Raw genomic sequence first — 19,317 nt, 5'->3', positions numbered from 1 at the left:
TCTATTAGATACCAGAAACAATAAAGATTGTTCTTCAGAGCATGAAAGTACAAGTGTGGGAGAGAGGGGGGAACTTAGGACGCAATTCTGCTGAAACTGAGGACTAAAATTAATTGAATAAAACATGGGTATATTGTTGTGAAGTATGCTTGTGGTTTTTTTGGAGGGAGGGAGGCTATATGCCTGATTTCCTTCTCGTCCCTGGAGCAAACAAGGATCCAATTGTTGGAATAGCCAGATAAGTTTTTTGGTAATGGCCCATAAGTATGAGTCATCAAGGTAACAAAGGAGATGGCTCTGTGCCAGAGATCAGATGGGTCGATCCCACTCCCACAACCGTCTGGTAGTTAGAAAGACAAAAGCCAGAGTTGAGGTGTGTGAACTAGAAGCAGGCTGCAGGCTGGGCTGCTGAGATACAGAGCCACATCTGATTTCTGCTGGGATTCAAAGCTATGGCTATGGGAGAAATAATACCTTTTGGTAGTATTAATGCTGTGATCCCTTCCATCATAGGCTCAGGTTGCACATATGTGTAAATAAGCCATATATCATAAAGGCACCACCGTTTCTGCTGTCCCTCATTCCAAGGAATCTGAACCCTGGGTAAGCACCTGGGACCCCTGGAATCTTGTCCAGTTCAGATATCTGGGTAGCATGCAACATTGGCGTTAGAAGTGGGATTTGTGTTTCCTGGAGGAGGATCTTTGGGTGAGCTGTGCCTGAGCCAAAATAGAGGGAGGAACAGAAAAACCCATAGAGCAATTCAGGTTGATACTCCAGTAACAGATGGTGCCAGCTGCTTAGGAATTGTTCTGGTGTGTGGGGGGCACAAAGAGAAACAAAGGAAAGAATGAGCAAGGCACTGAAACAGATAGTAAAAACACAATTGCACTTTTATCCAGTATGGTAACAGCTTACCTCACTCAACTGTCTTATAGTCAGAAAGACAAAGCCAGAGTTCAGGCATGTGAGCTAGAAGCTAGATGCCAGAAGCAGACTATAGGCTGGGCAGCTGAGAGGCAGAGTCATGCCTGATTTCTATTGGGATCCAAGGCTGTGGCTATGGGAGAAGCAAGATCTTTTTGGGGTGTTAATGCTGGGGGTGATGTTCATCCATCATAGGCTCAGGTTGATTGTATGTATAAATAGGTCATATACAGTGGTACCTCGGAAGTCTAACGGAATCCATTCCAGAAGTCCGTTTGACTTCCAAAACATTCAGAAAACACGCCACAGCTCCTGCAGCCAATCAGAAGCCACATTGGACTTTCAGGTTCCAAAGAACGTTTGCAAACCGGAACACTCATTTCCGGGTTTGCAGTGTTCAGGGGCCAAAATGTTTGACTTGCAAGGCATTCGGGATCCAATGTACAACTGTATCACAAGAACATCAAAGTTTCCATTGTCCCTCATTCCAAGGAAAGCAAACCCTTGATAAGTGCCTGGAACCCCTGGAATCTAACCCTACCCAGAGCCGGGGTGACGTGTAACAAAAAATTACATTTCCACGAGCCATGGAAGAATTTCAGTGCCCAGTGAATTCTGTAACCTGCTATAAATCATGGAAAATGACCTGATTCAGTGACTGGGAATTCACTGCTTTGGTGTCTTCTGCTAGTGATATTTTGCATAAGCAAATAGATTCCAGTCTTGCCCGTTTAATGAGTGCTAAAGTGAGAAAGAGATAATAAACAATGATGCTGAATGTCAGCAGGGCAACATTTAACAAAATGAGAAGTCTGCTCAATGAGGCTGAGCAGTAAACAAGCAAACGTCTCCCTCTGTCTCATTACCCACTTACCTGGAAGTAAGAGTAACTGATTTGAAGCCATGACAAAAATAACGAGTGATTTATAATTTATTTGATTATAGTATAAATGTTTCCCGCTGGTAGCTAGGCAAATCATCCTGTGGTTTTCTCATTTCATACAAACACATAAAGAGCTAGTGGTGGATATAATATACACACAATTAGGGAGAATATTTCAGTACTAGCCAGAGGGTGGGGGGTAGAAATAAAATGATGTTTCTAAAAGCAAACAAGGTATAAATTTTGCCCGACATGAATGACTAAATGGGTAATGATGGATATTAAATAGTGAAGGTGCAAGGAAAATGGTAAGATGTGACAAACGGAAGGCTCCTGAGGATTGCAAGAACATGTTTTCTTCAATTAAAATATCTGCTGCCTAGAAGTAATATTACCCAGCCAGGTGATGATTGGGTTTCCCCCCCAATGATGTCTAAATTATGAATTGTTTGCAGAATTTTCATTGCCTTATTATTGAGGGGGGGGAATAATCTAGTAATAAAGGAAAAGACAGGAAATGAATGAGCACCCCGATATTTTCTTTCCCTCTATAAAAGCAGAACCATAAGGAGGAGAATCTTGAAGAGAAAAGGTCAGTGAATTTAGGGAGAGTGGTGTGTGCTTTGGTGTGAACTGGAAATACAATTTACAATGAGTAAGCATTACAGAATTTAAAGAATTCCCACCTCCTGCAAACAGAGGAAAAAAGGAAATAAATTTATCTCCAAAATCACTGCTTGTTGTCCACCTAGCTGAAACCACTACACAGGATCTGTTCACCTTCCTCCCCCTTTTTAACAATTTTATCTATAATTTTCATTTACATACATTACAACAATTATTTTGCCATTTTAACTTTCAAGTCCCTTCCCCCTCTTTCTGCGGTTCCTTACATTTATTTCCGTCCTTTCCTGTGTACTCCAAATCTTCTTATCTTATTCTTTTATTCATCTACTCTAATATATATCTCATATATATATATTTTAAAACTGCAGGTTTTTACAATAATCCTACAAATGTCTTACTCTGTTTACAGTTTATTTGTAAATACTCAATAAGCCACTTCCATTGTTTTCTAAAATGTGTGTTGTCTTGATTTCTTATTCTTCCGGTACGTTTCACCATTTCTGCATACTCCTTTAGTTTCTGTATCCAATCTTATTTCGTTGGGACCTCTTCATCTTTCCATTTTGGGGCAAATAACATTCTTGCAGGGATCTGTTCACCTTTTTGATAACTTAGATGCTTCGTATGTGCACATACATCTGTACCCAGCAAGAACTAATTCCAACAAACACCAAAGGGGCTTTCAGCAAGGGGAGGGCAGCACTGTTGATTAATGATGGGCAGGACTAGCATCGAGACTTTTGTCACTCCCCCCAACTGACCCTCCTTGACCCCACATTTTTTAACCCCTTCCCCACAGAGCATTTGGTCTCAGAAGAAGGGCAATTGCCATCACTGCTACACCAAACTGACACAGCACACATGCCCTCCACCGTCTGGAGAAAGCCCCTTAACTCCAATTATATTATATTTTGTTCTTTGGTAGATTTACAAAAATCAAAACACCAGTAAATAAACCTTAGATGGTTCCTGGCTACATCACGAGTCAGTGGTGATAGCTCCTCAATGCACTCTGCGGGTAGCAAGGAGGTTCAGGAAGGGGGGAAACAGGATTTATGAGGCAAAAATCATGACAATGTTGCCCAGTGGAGTCTGGGCAGCTCACTGCATCCCACTATGCCGCTCAAGCCTATGTCTGCCAACTTGAAAGGCAGAATGGGTGCAACCTGGGAGTGTGTCCCTACCATGGATGAGCCTCCGTCTCAGTCTCCGGCATGATTTGTAGTTCCTCTATAATTTGGACAATTGGCATTAATCAAGAGGCGCTCCTTGACTGACATATGCTAACAGGCCGCAATCAGCTGCCGAAAGGACTGGGCTTCGCCATTTGAAGGTATCTGAATGTTTTCTTTGAAGCTTAAGAATCCTTGCAACAGCTGGGAAAGGGGGAAGACAAGGCGCTTTGTGCTTTTTTATGGTTTTCAAATGGTCTCCTTTCTTCTTGTCCTTCCTTGCAAAATGAAAGAGATGTGTGTAGCCATTGTTATGTTATTCTGTTTGTTACTTCGGAAAAGAGGGGGGAGGCTTTTGATTTGTACTCAACAAGGTATTTAACAAGGTTTTACTATGCCCTCCCCCCTCGACCGAGGCTGAATGGACTTTATTTAAAATTATTCCTGGACTGCTGTTGGAGGAATGCAGTGGGGGGGGAGGGAGATAATGAACTGCTGCTGAACAGATGTGGTAAATAGGCTGAATTTGAGAAAAGACCTTGCTTTTAACTGTGTGCTGAGGAAGAACTCCAGAGCGGAATTTTAATGGCAGAGTTTGGATGTGCATTCTGTGAGATTTATGGCTGCAGCTTGTATGCCGTAATAGTTTGGAAAATTATTATTATTTAAATAGAAAAATAAACTTTAGAAAGGGGCAACATTAGACATGGATGCGGACTTGCAAAGCATTTTAAAAAACCAAGACTCCTAGCGCTTTGTTCCACTCTCCCTTTTTTCTTGCTCAGCGTGGCCCTGCCCCCTGCCTGCTCCTCAGAGCCAACCCATCATGTGGGGCTGGACCTCAATGGTGGCAGCTTCTTCTCCTCCTCACCTGCTCTCCAGCAGCCACTATGAGATGCCCAAGGGAGGAGACCAGAAGCAGAGGCCATGGAGAGGCAGCAGGGTGCTCCTTTGCAGCTGCCACGGTTGCTGCTCATGACAAGCACCAGCTCATCCTCTTCCCCAAGCTCAGCAGAGACAGCACTGGTGGGAGAAATAGGGGCATTCCAGGATCAAATCAGTAGCCAGGGTGGCTTTCATAATTCCAGGACTGTCCCTGGAAAATTGGGACACTTGTAGGGTATGGACTACAACCCCATGGCCCTGTGACTGCTTCCACATGTTTTCAATGTGTACGGGAGTTGTTTATACCTTCTAAAAAGGGACGCGAGTAGCGCTGTGGTCTAAACCACTGAACCTCTTGGGCTTGCCGATCGGAAGGTCGGTGGTTCGAATCCCCGTCATGGAGTGAGCTCTCGTTGCTGTGTCCCAGCTCTTGTTCCATTGCACCAGAAGCAGTTTAGTCATGCTGACCACATAACTCAGAAAGCTGTCTGTGGACAAACAGCAGCTACCTGTGAGATGAGCTCCGAAACCCCATACTTGCCTTTGACTGGACTTAACCGTCCAGGGGTACTTTACCTTTTACCTTTTTACCTTGTACATTCTAACTCTGTTTTTGTGCTCGTGTGTGTACATGTGAGATTCTGTAAGTGTACATGCAGAACTATAAACATGCAGTTGTTTGTCTCTTGCAGGCACACTACCCTGGAAACTAATATTGGCTGAAACTTGCTTTTTTAAAAATAACAGTGATAAAATAGGAGCTGCCTCTGCACAATGTGTGAAAACACCCTTAAAATTAATTGTCCAGTACTAAAGCTTGCTGTCCTGAGTAATTAAAAATGAGTAAAATTGAATGATTAGCATGCTTTCAAGGGGAATTGGAGGATGCAATTTAGTAAGAAAATGAGGACAGGATAAAAATAGTACTGTACTACATCACAAGTTGTAAATGTTACAGTTGTGCTGCAGATATTTTAATAATGACATTGTAACAAACAAACAAAAAAGTGGGGATCAGAAAACCCCATGAAGATGTTTTTCACACAATTTCCCCCACAATATATGTGCTTATTGCTTGTGCTTTCGAATTATGGAGATTTTGTTTTATTTTATTTTATTTTTTCGCAGCTTGTATGGGGTCTTATTGTGGGATGCTGACCCCCATTATCAGTTCTGGAAAGCATTGCTTTGTCTGTGTTGTGATGCTCACAATTATTGATAGGTATCAAGGCCTGTTCCTACACACACCCACACCCACACACCCACCCCCCCCCACACCAGTATGATTCTTTTTCTTCTTTTCTCTCTCTTCAACTTTGAATTAAAGGGAACTTCAAAGTATCGCAGCATAAATGAGTGAGAATTCAGTCTATTAAGGGTGAGACTTTAAGTGTCTGTTTGAAATACAGTGTAAAATTCTTCATCACCAAAGAGTTACTTTTAACACGCCTTTCAGTGTAAAGTTGGAATAAGTGATTCGCGGTACAAATGAGTGAAAGTTGGCACCAAGCTGAGTCACATTAAAAGTGAGATGTCATAGAAGAGATGGAGAGGGTATATGTCCTGCGAAGAGAATTATGAAGTGAAAAGAAAAAATGACCAAATGTGTGGCAAAGAAACAGAATATCTAGACTATCTCTCTCACACACAGTTCTGCTTCTGATTGTTGGGTAGCTTAAAGGCCATTTAATACACTACAAGGGAACAAATATGTTTCTATCTATGAACATAGATATAAGGAGAAGCCATGACCTGTATGCTGAATATGCCTGTGTGATTACACTGTCATTGCTGCAACTAAGGACTCAGCTATACAGCTACAAATAAGACATTTTAAGAGTGTTGTAAAGTGCATTATACAAATGTGGCACTAGATGGTGATGGAGAGCTATGGCAAATTCAATATATATTTCAATTTACAGTCATACCTCAGGTTAAATACGCTTCGAGTTGAACGCGTTCGAGTTGCGCTCCACGGCAACCCGGAAGTAACGGAGCGTGTTACTTCCGGGTTTCGCCACTTGCGCATGCGCAGACGCTCAAAATGATGTCATGCGCAGAAGCGGCCAAAAGCGATGTGCGCATGCACAGACATGCTGTCGCTAGATACGTTTACTTCTAGATGCGAACGGGGCTCCGGAATGGATCCTGTTCGTATCTAGAGGTACCACTGTATTTTTTTAAAAGCATTTTCACAGTGTTTTTTATGTGTCTAGATTCCACCTAAGTATTTTTGACACCCTGAACTTAAGTCAGTAGTGACTGGGGTGGCTGGAAAGATTCACAGAACTACCTACCCACCCCTAATAGAACTGAAATTGCTGCAGTTTGCCCCTGCATCCCCCTGTCCCATCCAGGCTAGCTGCTCCAAGGCCAGCGTTAGGTAGGGAGTCACACCCAAGCATATCAGCCACTTCTGGACTTAACAATCTAACAGAGGGAGCCCTCTTGACACAGCCATATGCATGACTTCAGTTGTGCAAGACAGAACTATAATTTCTCCCTCACCAATCATCAGCTGCCACCTCACAATGACTTCTACGTTCCTGATATGCTTGAGCATGAAACAAACAAACAACATGTCAGGGTGCTGTCAGGGGTGCCCAGCTGGTTGCCCAGAACAACAGTATAAAGACAAGAAAAAGTTTCTTACCGTCCTTTTTTATTTCAGTCTTTACAGAGAGAGGCCATAGAACTCAGCCTTTTGGATTATGGTGTTGTCCCGAGTGAATCTCCACCCCTCCCTTCCTCATTTGTCATTCTCATCATCTCCTCTACACGTGCTGCTACATGCCCTCTGTCTTTGAGCTCTTTGCTCTCCTACTTTTAAAGTTCACCGGGTTCTAGGAGATGGGGATCTCTAATGACAGCGTGTCAGCTGGGTGTTGTTCTGCCTCTCCCATGATTTCCCAACTTTCCTCCTCATCTGCCTCTGAGCTGCTCAACCCCCTGTTGTAAATCTATACTGTCTTCCTCTCCCTCCTCCCTGGAAGGGTCAGGATGGGTAGGAGGTCTCCACCATTCCTCCTCTGCCCAGTCCTTGACAATTAGTTTTCTGTAACAGTGGAGGCAGGTTCTCAGATCATACACAGCTCTTCTTCTGGCTTTGATTATGAGAGGAAAAAATAAACAGCCAATAATCTAGCTAGAAACAACGGGGTAGTCAGGCTGATGGTTACTTGGTTGCAGATGTTTACTGGCCATTGCTGTTGGCATGGGGATAGTCTAGGTTGAATGTAAACAGGCCATTCTGATGTCATGTGTGATGTCACAAAGAGGATATGCTTTAAGTCTCGGTAAAGCCAGAAACAGTTAACAGTCAGACTGCATCTCAGCCGTGTCAAGATGGATCTCAATAATAGGTGATAAATAGTTTTATTTGGGGAATATATTAACTTTTACTACTGGGGAAAAGTTTTAGATTGGTTTCCAGGTTGTACCCCATCAAGTTGAGGCCAATAAATATACATTCACAATCATGTACCCATCAAATAATCAACTTTATGTTTGACTTTGGGACTGATTCATACAACCATATTGCCTTCACTCGATAGCAGCTTTTTCTCTGTATTTGGAAAAAAAAACACCAACACCCAGAAGGAGAAGATAAGGAACCAGGAATAAGATTTGAATGAGTATGGTGAGAATCTAAGTTTTACAAGTGAGGGGGCTAGGAAGATGGCTTTGTGGTCCAGCATAGGAATGATTAGTGCTTCATATTATTGAATTCCTGTTCCACAAAGAAGAAGCCACAAAGTCTTTGGACTCTTTGCTCTCCTACTTTTAAGGTACACCGGGTTCTGGGAGATGGAGGGTCTGGAATGCTTTCTAATGTCAATGTGTCAGTCAGGTGTTGTTCTGGCTCTCCCATGATTTCCCAACTTTCCCCCCTTCACCTTCCTCTGAGCTGCTACCTCCCTCAAACCCCTGTTGTAAATCTATATTGTCTTCCTCTTCCTCCTCCCTGGAAGGGTCAGGATGGGGAGGCTGTCTCCACTGTCCAGTCCCTGACACAAGAACCCACTTTACCAATCCTGATTTTTGAAGAAGAGAAATACTCAGAGCATGTGCCATTTTGCATTGTAAACTTGCTTTGATCATGGCAGCAGCAGGGCTACAGACATAAAATGGATGCTGCTTCTGCTGCCCTGTGCTAAACTGATTTAACGTGGGGATAGGTGTTATCTTGTTGCAGAAAAAGTAATACATTTTTAAAAAATGTAGAAAATAATAAAGTGAGTTTCTGTAATCATATATATGCCAAGCTAGCCACCACCTGATTATTTTTAAAACTCTCTCTCTCTCTCTCGAACACACACACACACACACACACACAGAGAGAGAGAGAGAGAGAGAGAGTATCCTCCACCATACACTGACAACACACCTCTTGCCTCGGGAAAGAGAGCTTGTGAAATATGACAGCAATCCCGAGGTACATGCATACAGCCTTGGCAGGTACATCATAATTGGTGGGAAGGGGTGGAGATCTCTGAGAGCAGAACAGCAAGGTAATAATAATAATAATAATAATTTATTATTTATATCCTGCTCATCTGACTGGGTTTCCTCAGCCACTCTGGGTGGCTTCCAACAAAATATTAGAAATACAATAAACCATCAGACATTAAAACTTCCCTAAACAGAGCTGCCTTCACATGTCTTCTAAAAGTCAGATAGTTGTTTATTTCCTTGATATCTGATGGGAGGTCTTTCCACAGAACAGGCACCACTACCGAGAAGGCCATCTGCCTGGTAAAAGGTAAAAAGGCAAGGGTAAAGGACCCCTAGATGGTTAAGTCCAGTCAAAAGCAACTATGAGGTGCAGCACCCATCTCACTTTCAGGCAAAGGAAGCCAGCGTTTGTTCGCAGACAGCTTTCCGGGTCATGTGGCCAGCATGACAAATTCGCTTCTGGTGCAACGGGACACGATGATGGAAACCAGAGCGCACGGAAATGCCATTTACCTTCCCTCTGCAGCAGTACCTATTTATCTACTTGCACTGATGTGCTTTCGAACTGCTAGGTTGGCAGGAGCTTGGACAGAGCAACGAGAGCTCACCCCATTGCGGGGATTCAAACTGCCGATCTTCCGACTGGCAAACCTAAGAGGCTCAGTGGTTTTTAGACCACAGCGCCACCTGCATCCCTTTATCATTCTGGTAGTGGAAATCAGACATCTTGAGAGGACCATCTGTCAAGCAGTGCTCATACCAGCTATTCTTTGCTGAAGTTTGGTGTAAGCATCTAGGCTTGCCCCTTATCCCATAAAATACAGGATTGTCCCATTTTTCAATGACCCTCAGGGTCCCTTCCCAGTACAATTCTATGAATATGCTATGTCCTGTATTGATCGTTTTGTCCTGAATTTTAGGTCTTCTCTCCGTCGCTCATGCACTCTCTCTCTCGCTCTCTCGCTCTCTCGCTCTCTGCCAAGTTAGGGATCCTCTCCAAATGCATCTGTTTGAAAGGATGTGCAAAAGATCATGCATTTAAACTCTGTATAGCTGAGCACAGACAGTTTTACAAAATCATGTAAAATGCCACACATGTCTGTGTGCGACAAATTCCAGAGAGGCCATCCTCTTAGGCTGCAATAGATTGCTTTGGTCACTTCAGCACCAGATGGGGGGGGCAGCGGCGTAGCGTGGGTTATCAGCACCCGGGGCAAGGCAAGTAATTTGCGCCCCCTAACCCGGGGCAAGGCAATTAATTTGCGCCCCCTAACCCGGGGCAAGGCAAGTACAGTAATTTACTCTCCCAAGCAGCAGCAGCGAGGCTTCTCTTTCCCCCGCGCTCTCCTGGAGCTGCCTCTTTTCTTTCCTTTTTTCCCTTTCTCCAAGGCTTTTCGCTTTCTCTCCTTAATTGATTCCTCCTCCACACCGCAGCGTTTCCTGGCTGCTTCCCCCCTTCCCCTCTCTCTCCTCCTCGCTCTGCTTGCCTTGCCCTGCCCTGCCTGAGGGCGCCCTGAGGAGACGCCGCTCTCCTTTTTGACCAGGCGAGGTGGAAAAGTCCCTTCCCGCCCCCTCGCCAGACTCCCTGCTTGGCTCGGCTCACTACCCAGGCGGCCAGTGGAGAGAGAGCCGCAATTACCATAAAGCTCCTCTCCCTCCGCTTCGCCAAGCTGTCAAAGCCCCGGCAGCAGCGGCAACGGCAGCAGCAGGCGCAGCCAGACCCCCGCCAGCCAGCCAGCCCGCCCGCCCGGCTTCCTCTCCTTTTTTTGCCCGCGGCAGAAGGCTTCGCTCTCCCCCTTCCGCGACCTCCTCGCCAAGCCGAGCGAGCGCGGGCTCCCTAACCCGTGGATTTTAGTAGGGGCAGAGAGCTGCTAGTGCGAGCGCGCCCCCCGCCCATGTTGCGCCCGGTGCGGCCGGCCCCCCTGGCACCCCCACGCTACGCCACTGGGGGGGGGTGTCCCCCAACCATCCTGCCCTGCTCTGTCCTATATTTTCCCAGAACAAAGGTGGCAACCTTAGAACACACCTTTCTGTTTGCTGCTTGGATGCAGCTGAGACAACCAAGCTCCAGTCAGCTTGTTGGATTACCAAGCCTCCCCTGCCCGCAAGGCAGTCCCAGAGGATTAAGGGGCAGCATCTCGACACCAGGGACTCAGCTACACAGCTCAAATAAAACGTTTTAAATGTGTTTTAAGTGCAATATACAATGTGACACTAGATGGCGATCCTTATGGAAATTTCAATGTATTTTTTAAAGCGCTTTTTTAAAAAAAAGCATTTTCAGAATGGTTTTTATGTGCCTGTAGATTCCACCCGGGTCAGAGGCAAGGATTTACAACAGGAGGCAAGCACATTCGAAAAGATCTATGCCGATGGGAAGAAAAAAGTTTGACAATTTAAATATGATTTGGGCAGCGCTTAAAACAACCAGCATCAAGAGAATTGAATATTCTGAAAAGGATGAAAAATTAATTTAGAAAGCATACTAAAAAAAAACACATTTAAATTTTCTAGCCGCTGTGTCACTTTTCCTTGTCAGATCTCTACTGAACTTGAATATGCAAGAACCCATTTCATGCAATCTCCTTCCTGACGTTATGAAGCATTTATGAGTCACAACACTTAAATAGTTTTCATCTTAACAACACTATGTTAGATCACACCAATTAATATATTCATAGGGAAGAACCATATGTTATTACTGGAATGCAGGGCTATCACGTTCAGTAATTGCGGTTGCTGTAGGTGAAGTCCCGATGATAAAGAAATGAATGTGGGTAATGAATGTGCAAAATATTCAGATTTATTCAAATTTCCGCAGAGGAAAATGCGGTGTTGACTGCTGAAGAATGGAATGCTACCATTGGGGAGAGAAGAAAGGAATTCATTGCAATAACAGTTTGCAAAATATCCGAGACAGATATAAAAACAAAACCACATCTTTACAGCAGATCATTTTGGGAAACAAAATTGCTAAGTGAAACAGATGTCTTTTCCTTTCTCAGCTTGGCTGACATAAATCGCAGATGCCCATTAGCCAAAAGACGTGTGTGAACATTTTACGTGTAAGACAGAAAATGAGAACTTCACTGTTATTTGTGAGCTCCCTGCTCCTTCTGACAGCTTAATCCCCCCCTTTTGTTTTGTTGTTGTTCTGACAGAGAAAGAAAATAGTTGTGTGTTTTTTAATATGAACTAGTAAATAGATAGTACTAGCAGTAAATAATCACAGGCATAATTAGGGGCTCGGCAGTGTGGCCCACTGGCAAATGAAATTTATATTTTGGTGTGATCTCTTGATCTCCTTGGGGGAGATCTCTGAATGACCAGATTGTTCAAGGTTCCATGACTTCAGGGACTGTTGTAAGATCACCGTCTTGCAGCCAGTTTCGTGGCTATTCCTACTACTGATTCTATGCAGTATGGTCTTCACTGACAGAGATCCGTCAATGAGGATTCTATTCTGTTGAGGAGCACTCAAAGATACAATTCACCCTTGAGCAGTCACTGCAATAACCCTACCTGTCACAGTTATAGCTATTTTGCAGAAAGGGGTGTGTGGTTCTTCAGCTTTATAGGTAATAGGGCACTGATATGCCCTCTGCTCTCTAATAATGTGCATACATCAGAAGGAAAAGGTTAAGGACTCCTGGAGTCCAGTCAAAGGTGACTATGGGGTTGTGGTGCTCATCTCGCTTCAGGCCAAGGGAGCTGGTGTTTGTCCACAGACAGCTTTCCGGGTCATGTGACCAACATGACTAAACTGCTTCTGGTGCAATAGAACACCATGATGGGCATGGAAATGCCATTTACCTTCCTGCCATAGCAATACTTATTTCTCTACTTGCACTGACATGCTTTTGAACCACTAGGCTGGCAGAAGCTGGAACAGAGCAACAGGACCTCACCCCGTCACAGGGATTTGAACTACCGACCTTCTGATTGACAAGCCCAAGAAGCTCAGTGGTTTAGACCACAGCCTAAGATGGCCAATGGACACTTTATGTTGTACCCAAAGAACCAATATCCTTCTTTCATTGAATTGAGTTGAGGGAGGAAAGATACCTGCTTTCCCATGTATGACATGTTGTCAAGCTGTCTTTCTACTTGCCTCCCCAGAGTTAAAATGATCAGAAAAGGTGAACAGGCACAGGGGAAGAAAACCTTCTCTTCCCATTACAGAATGGCTTCCAAGGAACATAAAGAAGCTCCACAAACAGCACCATCACCACCAAATAGCAGTGATGTACCGCTGCGCCTGAATAAAATTTACCAGCCTGGGTCCTAAATTAGGTCAATGCTGCACATATTGCAGTCACGAGAAGGAAGCTGAAAAAAGAACTTGACGGGTTTGACAAAAGCTGGCTAATGAGTTTGTGGCAGAGGTGAACTTTGAACTGAGGTCTTTCCAACCCACACTCTTATAGAGATCTATACTGGGAAGAAAGAGGTGCGTGAAAATCTACCTCAGGAACGGGGGGGGGGGGTCAAATCATCCTTACCTTATGGGGAAAGATACCAACGCTAACAGAATGGCAAAATAAATTATTAGACTATGTGGAAATGGCTCAACTAACAAATAGGTTAAGAGGTAACACCAAACAATTATTTTCTCAAAAATGGGAAATGTTTAAGAGATACTTACAAAAAAATAACAGCAACATATTATCTATGGTGGTGTTTAAATGACCCTTGTGTACATAAAATATTAAGAAATAAAGGAAAATCAGTACACTAGGTTGCAAGAAAGTATTAGAAAGTATATTAAATGTAAGATAATTATTATAAGTACATTCAAAATCACAAATGTCAACTATATCAGGGAATGATGGGAAGTCTATATTTATTTTACTTCAGTTTGTTGTTGTTTTATTTTATTTTATGTACCATTATATAAGTTTAGCTTAGCTGAAATCTAAGTGGAATTAGGAGGTCTAATTTACATTCTAAGTTAAACTAATTTAAGAATATATATATATACTATATATATATATATATATATATATATATATATATATATATATATACCGTATATATAGTATGTACGTGTATGGGTGAAGTTAAATCTGTAATGACATTAATGAATTTCATTAATAAAAGACACAATGACAATAAATAAATAAATAAATAAATAAATAAATAAATAAATAAATAAATAAATAATCATCCTTACCTTATGGTTGAAAAGGTGATCAAAGGCTGTTGTCGTTGGGGAGGGTCCTTCTCTGAATCTGGCCAGGCAGGGGGAGACCCCAGAGGAAAGTCTCTGCCATTTCTTCCCAAGCAGTGGGAAAAGACCAGCAGTGCTTCTTATTTGCCAAGAGCTCACTATAAAGGAAGCATGGGAGATGCCAAGGAGGTGGCAGATCTGACCTCCAAGGAGCTGTCCCTGTGGCAGTGGGCTAGATCCACTGCCCTTGTGTATCCTGCTGCCCGAGGCGATCACCTCACCTTGCCTCATGGGTGGGATGGCCCTGACAGTGGATGTGGGACTAGAGCAGGGGTCAGCAAACTTTTTCAGCCGGGGGCCGGTCCACTGTCCCTCCGACCTTGTGAGGGGGCCGGACTATATTTTGAAAAATAATAATGAACGAATTCCTATGCCCCACAAATAACAAAGAGATGCATTTTAAATAAAGGGACACATTCTACTCATGCAAAAACATGCTGATTCCCGGACTGTCCATGGGCCGGATTTAGAAGGCGATTGGGCCAGATCCGGAAAGATTTGAGCAGATTTTGCCCCGTATGCCCCATTTGGAAGGGTGGGCAAATGCGGATTCTGATTTGTTTAAAGTGAAGGCTCTGCCAAAACCTCAGTTGATGTTGTTGTTGGTGGAGGAGATAAGTTATCATTGGACACGGCTGATGTTACTGGGTCCTGAAACCTGTGGTTATTTCAAAATACAGCACTGGTTATAAAATAGTTGAGGCAGCAAGAGGTATCAATGTAGTCCGTCCCCCCGTTCCTATCCCATCCTTCATCTCAAAACTGAATTAATGATTGTGTGATTAATTTCTATATTGGCTGATATGACTGAAGATGATCATGCAAATCACTGCTCCAGTTTTTGATTAGCGTCCCTCTGTTCTTAATCGAAGTTGCGAGGTGGGATGGGGGCAGCCCCTCAAAGAATCTGCTCTTTTAAAAAAAAGCCTGCAATGGTTTCTTCACTCATTATAGGTTTTCTGATATATTCTCCCCCCCCCCACATAAGGTTGATACATATTTCCTTAAGCACATTATCCAGGATGCATTTTATAGCATGCAAATGTCTAGCAGATTGCTTACACACAGAAAAAGTTGTTGCTGCTGTTAACATTTAAATATAATGAAATCAGTATGCAAATATGATCATTAGGGACATAACCGTATGGCTGATTATTTGTATGGGGGGGGAGAAACCCCAGATTGTTTGCTTGAACTTGCTTGATGCACATAATATGAAAGCTACATTCTTTCTTCTGCATGTATTTCTTCCTGCATCAGTGTTACTAATGTGAGATGAAATCGGTCTCCTTGGCGTAAGTTCAATTTTGAGTTGAGCCCATTAAATCTTTAATCCTTTTCACACTTATCTGGGAAGGAAGCTCCATTGAACTCTATGGTGCTTATTTCTGAGTAGACAGGTGTAGAAAACATTAAAGATTTGTCCTTCCTCACTGTCAAATACTTTTTTATTGTATTGATGCATGAAAAGCTCATAAAATGGGGAAAAGAATGCTGCCACATTCTCATGAAGGTATCGGATATGGAAGGATGCCTTAGATCTTAAGATATGCTGAGTAGCAGAAGATGCATGAGGTTGATGGCAAATAACAGCTGAATTTGAGGAAGGGTTCTGATACATTTCCAGGGACCTCCATTTTGAATAATTAAGGGAATTGGGTTTGTGGACTGCATTCAGACAACACTTTATTCCGTTTTCCTGATATTTCCTTCCTTGATGGTTTCCACATTTGATGTGATCTTTCACAGAACATCAGAACCCCTCCTGAAAATCTAGTGCAGGCATCCCTAAACTCAGTCCTCCAGATGTTTTGGGACTACGTTTCCCACCATCCCTGACAACTGTTCCTGTTAACTAGGGATGATGGGAGTTGTAGTTCCAAAACATCTGGAGGGCCAAGTTTGGAAACCTCTAACCAGAGTAGTCTTTTTACTATCAAGAGGTTTTCCCCCCCCAAATGCTTACCCTAAATCCCCTTTCTTGTTATTTGAACCTATTGGTTTGTGCCCTACCCTATGGAGGTACTTACAACAAATCTGCTTCCACATCTATGTGGCAGACCTTCAGATATTTGAAGATCATATTGCCTCTTAATAATCACTTGTCCAGGAATAATATCTCCCCCCCCCTTCAATTTTTTCTCATAGGACTCAAACTCTGGGCCCCTAACCAGCTTTGTCACTATCCCCTGGTCATACTTTATTTATCCCCTGTTCCACTTTATTGGGATCCTTGAACTGTGTTGCCCAAAACTTGACACAGTACTCCAAGTGAGGTCTGACCAAGCTGTTAGAAGAATAACAGAGGGGAGAATTTTTTTTTTCCTTTGTAAGATAAAATGTGTCTCTATGGACAGGAGGGGAAACCTGTGGCTCTCTGTTTTCAGATTACAACTAAACTCATGCTGACTAGGACTGTTGGGATGTGAAGTCTAACCACATATAACTACAACTAATCCAGAATGCGGTAGCTAGACTGGTGACTGGGAGCGGCCGCTGAGGCCATATAACACCAGTCCTGAAAGACCTACATTGGCTCCCAGTACGTTTCCGAGCACAATTCATAGTGTTGGTGCTGACTTTTAAATGGCCTTGGCCCTGTATCCCTGAAGGAGCATCTCCACCTCGATCGTTCTGCCCGGACACTGAGGTCCAATGCTGAAGGCCTTCTGGTGGTTCCCTCACTGCAAGAAGTGAAGCTACAGGGAACCAGGCAGAGGGCCTTCTTCATAGTAGCGCCCACCCTGTGGAATGCCCACCCATCAGATGTCAAGGAAATAAACAACTATCTGACCTTTAGAAGACACCTGAAGGTAACCCTGTTTAGGGAAGTTTTTAATGTTTGATGTTTTATCACTTTATTATTAATAATATTTTGTTGAGAGCCACCCAGAGTGGCCGGGGAAACCCAGCCAGATGGATGAGAAATAAATAAATAAATAAATAAATAAATAAATAAATAATATTAATCTGGAGGACCATACTGATGGAGACACTGCTATTGTCTACTAGGAATGAAAAGTTTCAGGTCATGGTCCTCTTGGTTCTGCCCTCTGAATTCTGTTAATAAGCAATGCCTGAGATGGAAGCTGGGACATTCTGCATGCAGAACATGTGTTGAACCATACTTGAAACAGCTTTATGAATCACTAGCCAGCTTCAGCTCTTTGGGAGATAGCACTGTTTGGTGAATGAGAAAGCCGAGGAAATATATTAACCTTAAGATCACAGGCAGAGCACCTAGGGAGACTGCAAGATTCTCCATAAGATTTTGTTCCCCATTTGCTCTTTGGGAAGAAATAACAAGCTTTCTTTCGAAAATTTTGCAGTTCCGGCACTAGTTATGCAGCTTTTCTTAATTATCACATACCCCGCCTTGTCCTTTATCTGTTTAGAGAATTTACAACTAACACAGCAGGTTGTGAATGTTTAATAGATTCTTTTCCAAGGGAAGAAAAGGTCAGCATTACCATAAAATTCTTCTTTAAGATTTGTGACAGAAATGTTCCACAGCACGGAACAGGTGTTGCCGGAGAAACTAAAATCTGCCATGGGAGCTGAGCTCTTAACGAATATTCTGTGCATTATTGGGAAATGAAAATTTCAATGCTCTACGCACACACTTGGTGATGTATTGAGTCAGCATAAATTGAAAGGGACTTGCCTTTGTCAATGCATATTTTGTTTGAAGCACCCTGTGTGACTCGCTGTCTTCTGAAGAAGTGGACCCATTTTATTAAACACCCCTCCCTCTCTCTCTCCTCCCACCACCCAACCCTAGCTTCACTCTGACCAAGACAAAGGAGATGGGTCCCTCAAGTACATTTTGTCAGGAGACGGAGCTGGCACTCTTTTTGTTATTGATGAGCGAACAGGTGACATTCATGCCACACGAAGAATTGACAGGGAGGAGAAAGCTTACTACACCCTACGTGCCCAGGCTATTAACAGGAGAACACTCAGGCCGGTGGAGCCTGAATCAGAGTTTGTCATCAAAATCCATGACATCAATGACAACGAACCAACATTTCCTGAAGAAGTTTACACCGCAAGTGTTCCTGAAATGTCAGTTGTTGGTGAGTGTTACATTCAAATGGAAATAAATGTCTGCAAAGGTGAGATGCCACATATGTCCTGTTCTTGTAAATTCAGGCAGCCAGGGTGGGAATTGCGTTTTTCGGGGGAGATGCCATAAATTAGGTCTTTTTTTTTTCTTTTTAAGGAAAAACAGTGGAATGGAATGGAATGAGGAACTGCATTATGTAGATCAGTGGTTCCCAACCTTTTTGGGGGGCCATGCCCCACCTAAGCGTCTCTAAAATCCTGATGCCCCCCCCATGACATATAATTCTTATTATTCATGGACTCCTATTCACGTGGAGGAAGCCTAAAAGGCCATTCACTGTTAATAACTCATTCTCAAATTAACCCCCTTAAAAATCAAATCGCCCTCCCTTAAAAATCAAATTGCCCCCCTGTGGGGCATGTGCCCCCGTGCTCGCTTCGGGAACCCCGTGCCCCACATTGGGAACCACAGATCTAGATCCATAGTTTTCAATGTTTTTGGATCTGGGATCCACTTTTAACCCAAACATGTATTTGGGGACACACTTCATATCCTTATGGTAGTAGTGCTGCTGTTGTGATGCATTTTATATCCATTATGGATCCCTGCCTATTACTTGTATCCCAGTGATCTATATTCTCCATAAAAAGTGAAGGAACAGAGGATACCGTATTTTTTTTGCTCTTTAAGACGCACCAGACCACAAGACACACCTAGTTTTTGGAGGAGGAAAACAAGAAAAAAAATATTCTGAATCTCAGAAGCCACAGTGAAAGCAGCGATCCCTCTTGCTGTTCTGGCTTCTGGGATAGCTGTGCAGCCTGCATTCGCTCCATAAGACGCACACACATTTCCCCTTACTTTTTAGGAGGGAAAAAGTGAGTGTTATAGAGCAAAAAAGACGGTTATTTGAGACTAAACAGCTAGTTGGGAGAATGGCTGTGATTAAAACTTAGTGAGAATCCATCACTCCATAGTGGTTACTAATGAATAAATGCACGTACCAGAGTACTAGGATATAACTTTTATTGTCACAGTATTACAGAACTGGAAGGTAATCTAGCATAAACTC

The 19,317-nt window shown here is 43.1% G+C and overlaps 1 protein-coding gene and 1 long non-coding RNA gene across 9 annotated transcripts in view; one reads left to right on the top strand and one right to left on the bottom strand.

Annotated features, from left to right (window-relative positions):
- The window catches only part of LOC308593934, a 373,867-nt gene that overhangs the window by 205,222 nt on the left and 149,328 nt on the right, over positions 1–19,317 (bottom strand). The gene's annotated exons all lie outside the window — the stretch shown is intronic.
- LOC308593732 (cadherin-10) overlaps positions 1–19,317 on the top strand; it is a 419,208-nt gene that overhangs the window by 360,068 nt on the left and 39,823 nt on the right. For 6 of the 8 annotated variants that reach the window (XM_081206330.1, XM_081206331.1, XM_081206333.1 and 3 more), the window contains exon 3: positions 17,961–18,255. In XM_081206330.1, the coding sequence (XP_081062456.1) occupies positions 17,961–18,255 (295 nt within the window). Of the gene's footprint in view, positions 1–7,824; positions 7,857–9,215; positions 9,265–17,960; positions 18,256–19,317 lie in introns of those variants that run through there. The other 2 variants (XM_081206335.1, XM_081206334.1) reach the window with 2 other exon arrangements.

Source organism: Podarcis bocagei (assembly GCF_964188305.1).
Source record: "Podarcis bocagei genome assembly, chromosome: 8".
NCBI classification, from domain to species: domain Eukaryota; kingdom Metazoa; phylum Chordata; class Lepidosauria; order Squamata; family Lacertidae; genus Podarcis; species Podarcis bocagei.
The sequence above is the reverse complement of the archived record's forward strand: the minus strand, read 5'-3'. Positions and strand labels throughout refer to the sequence as shown.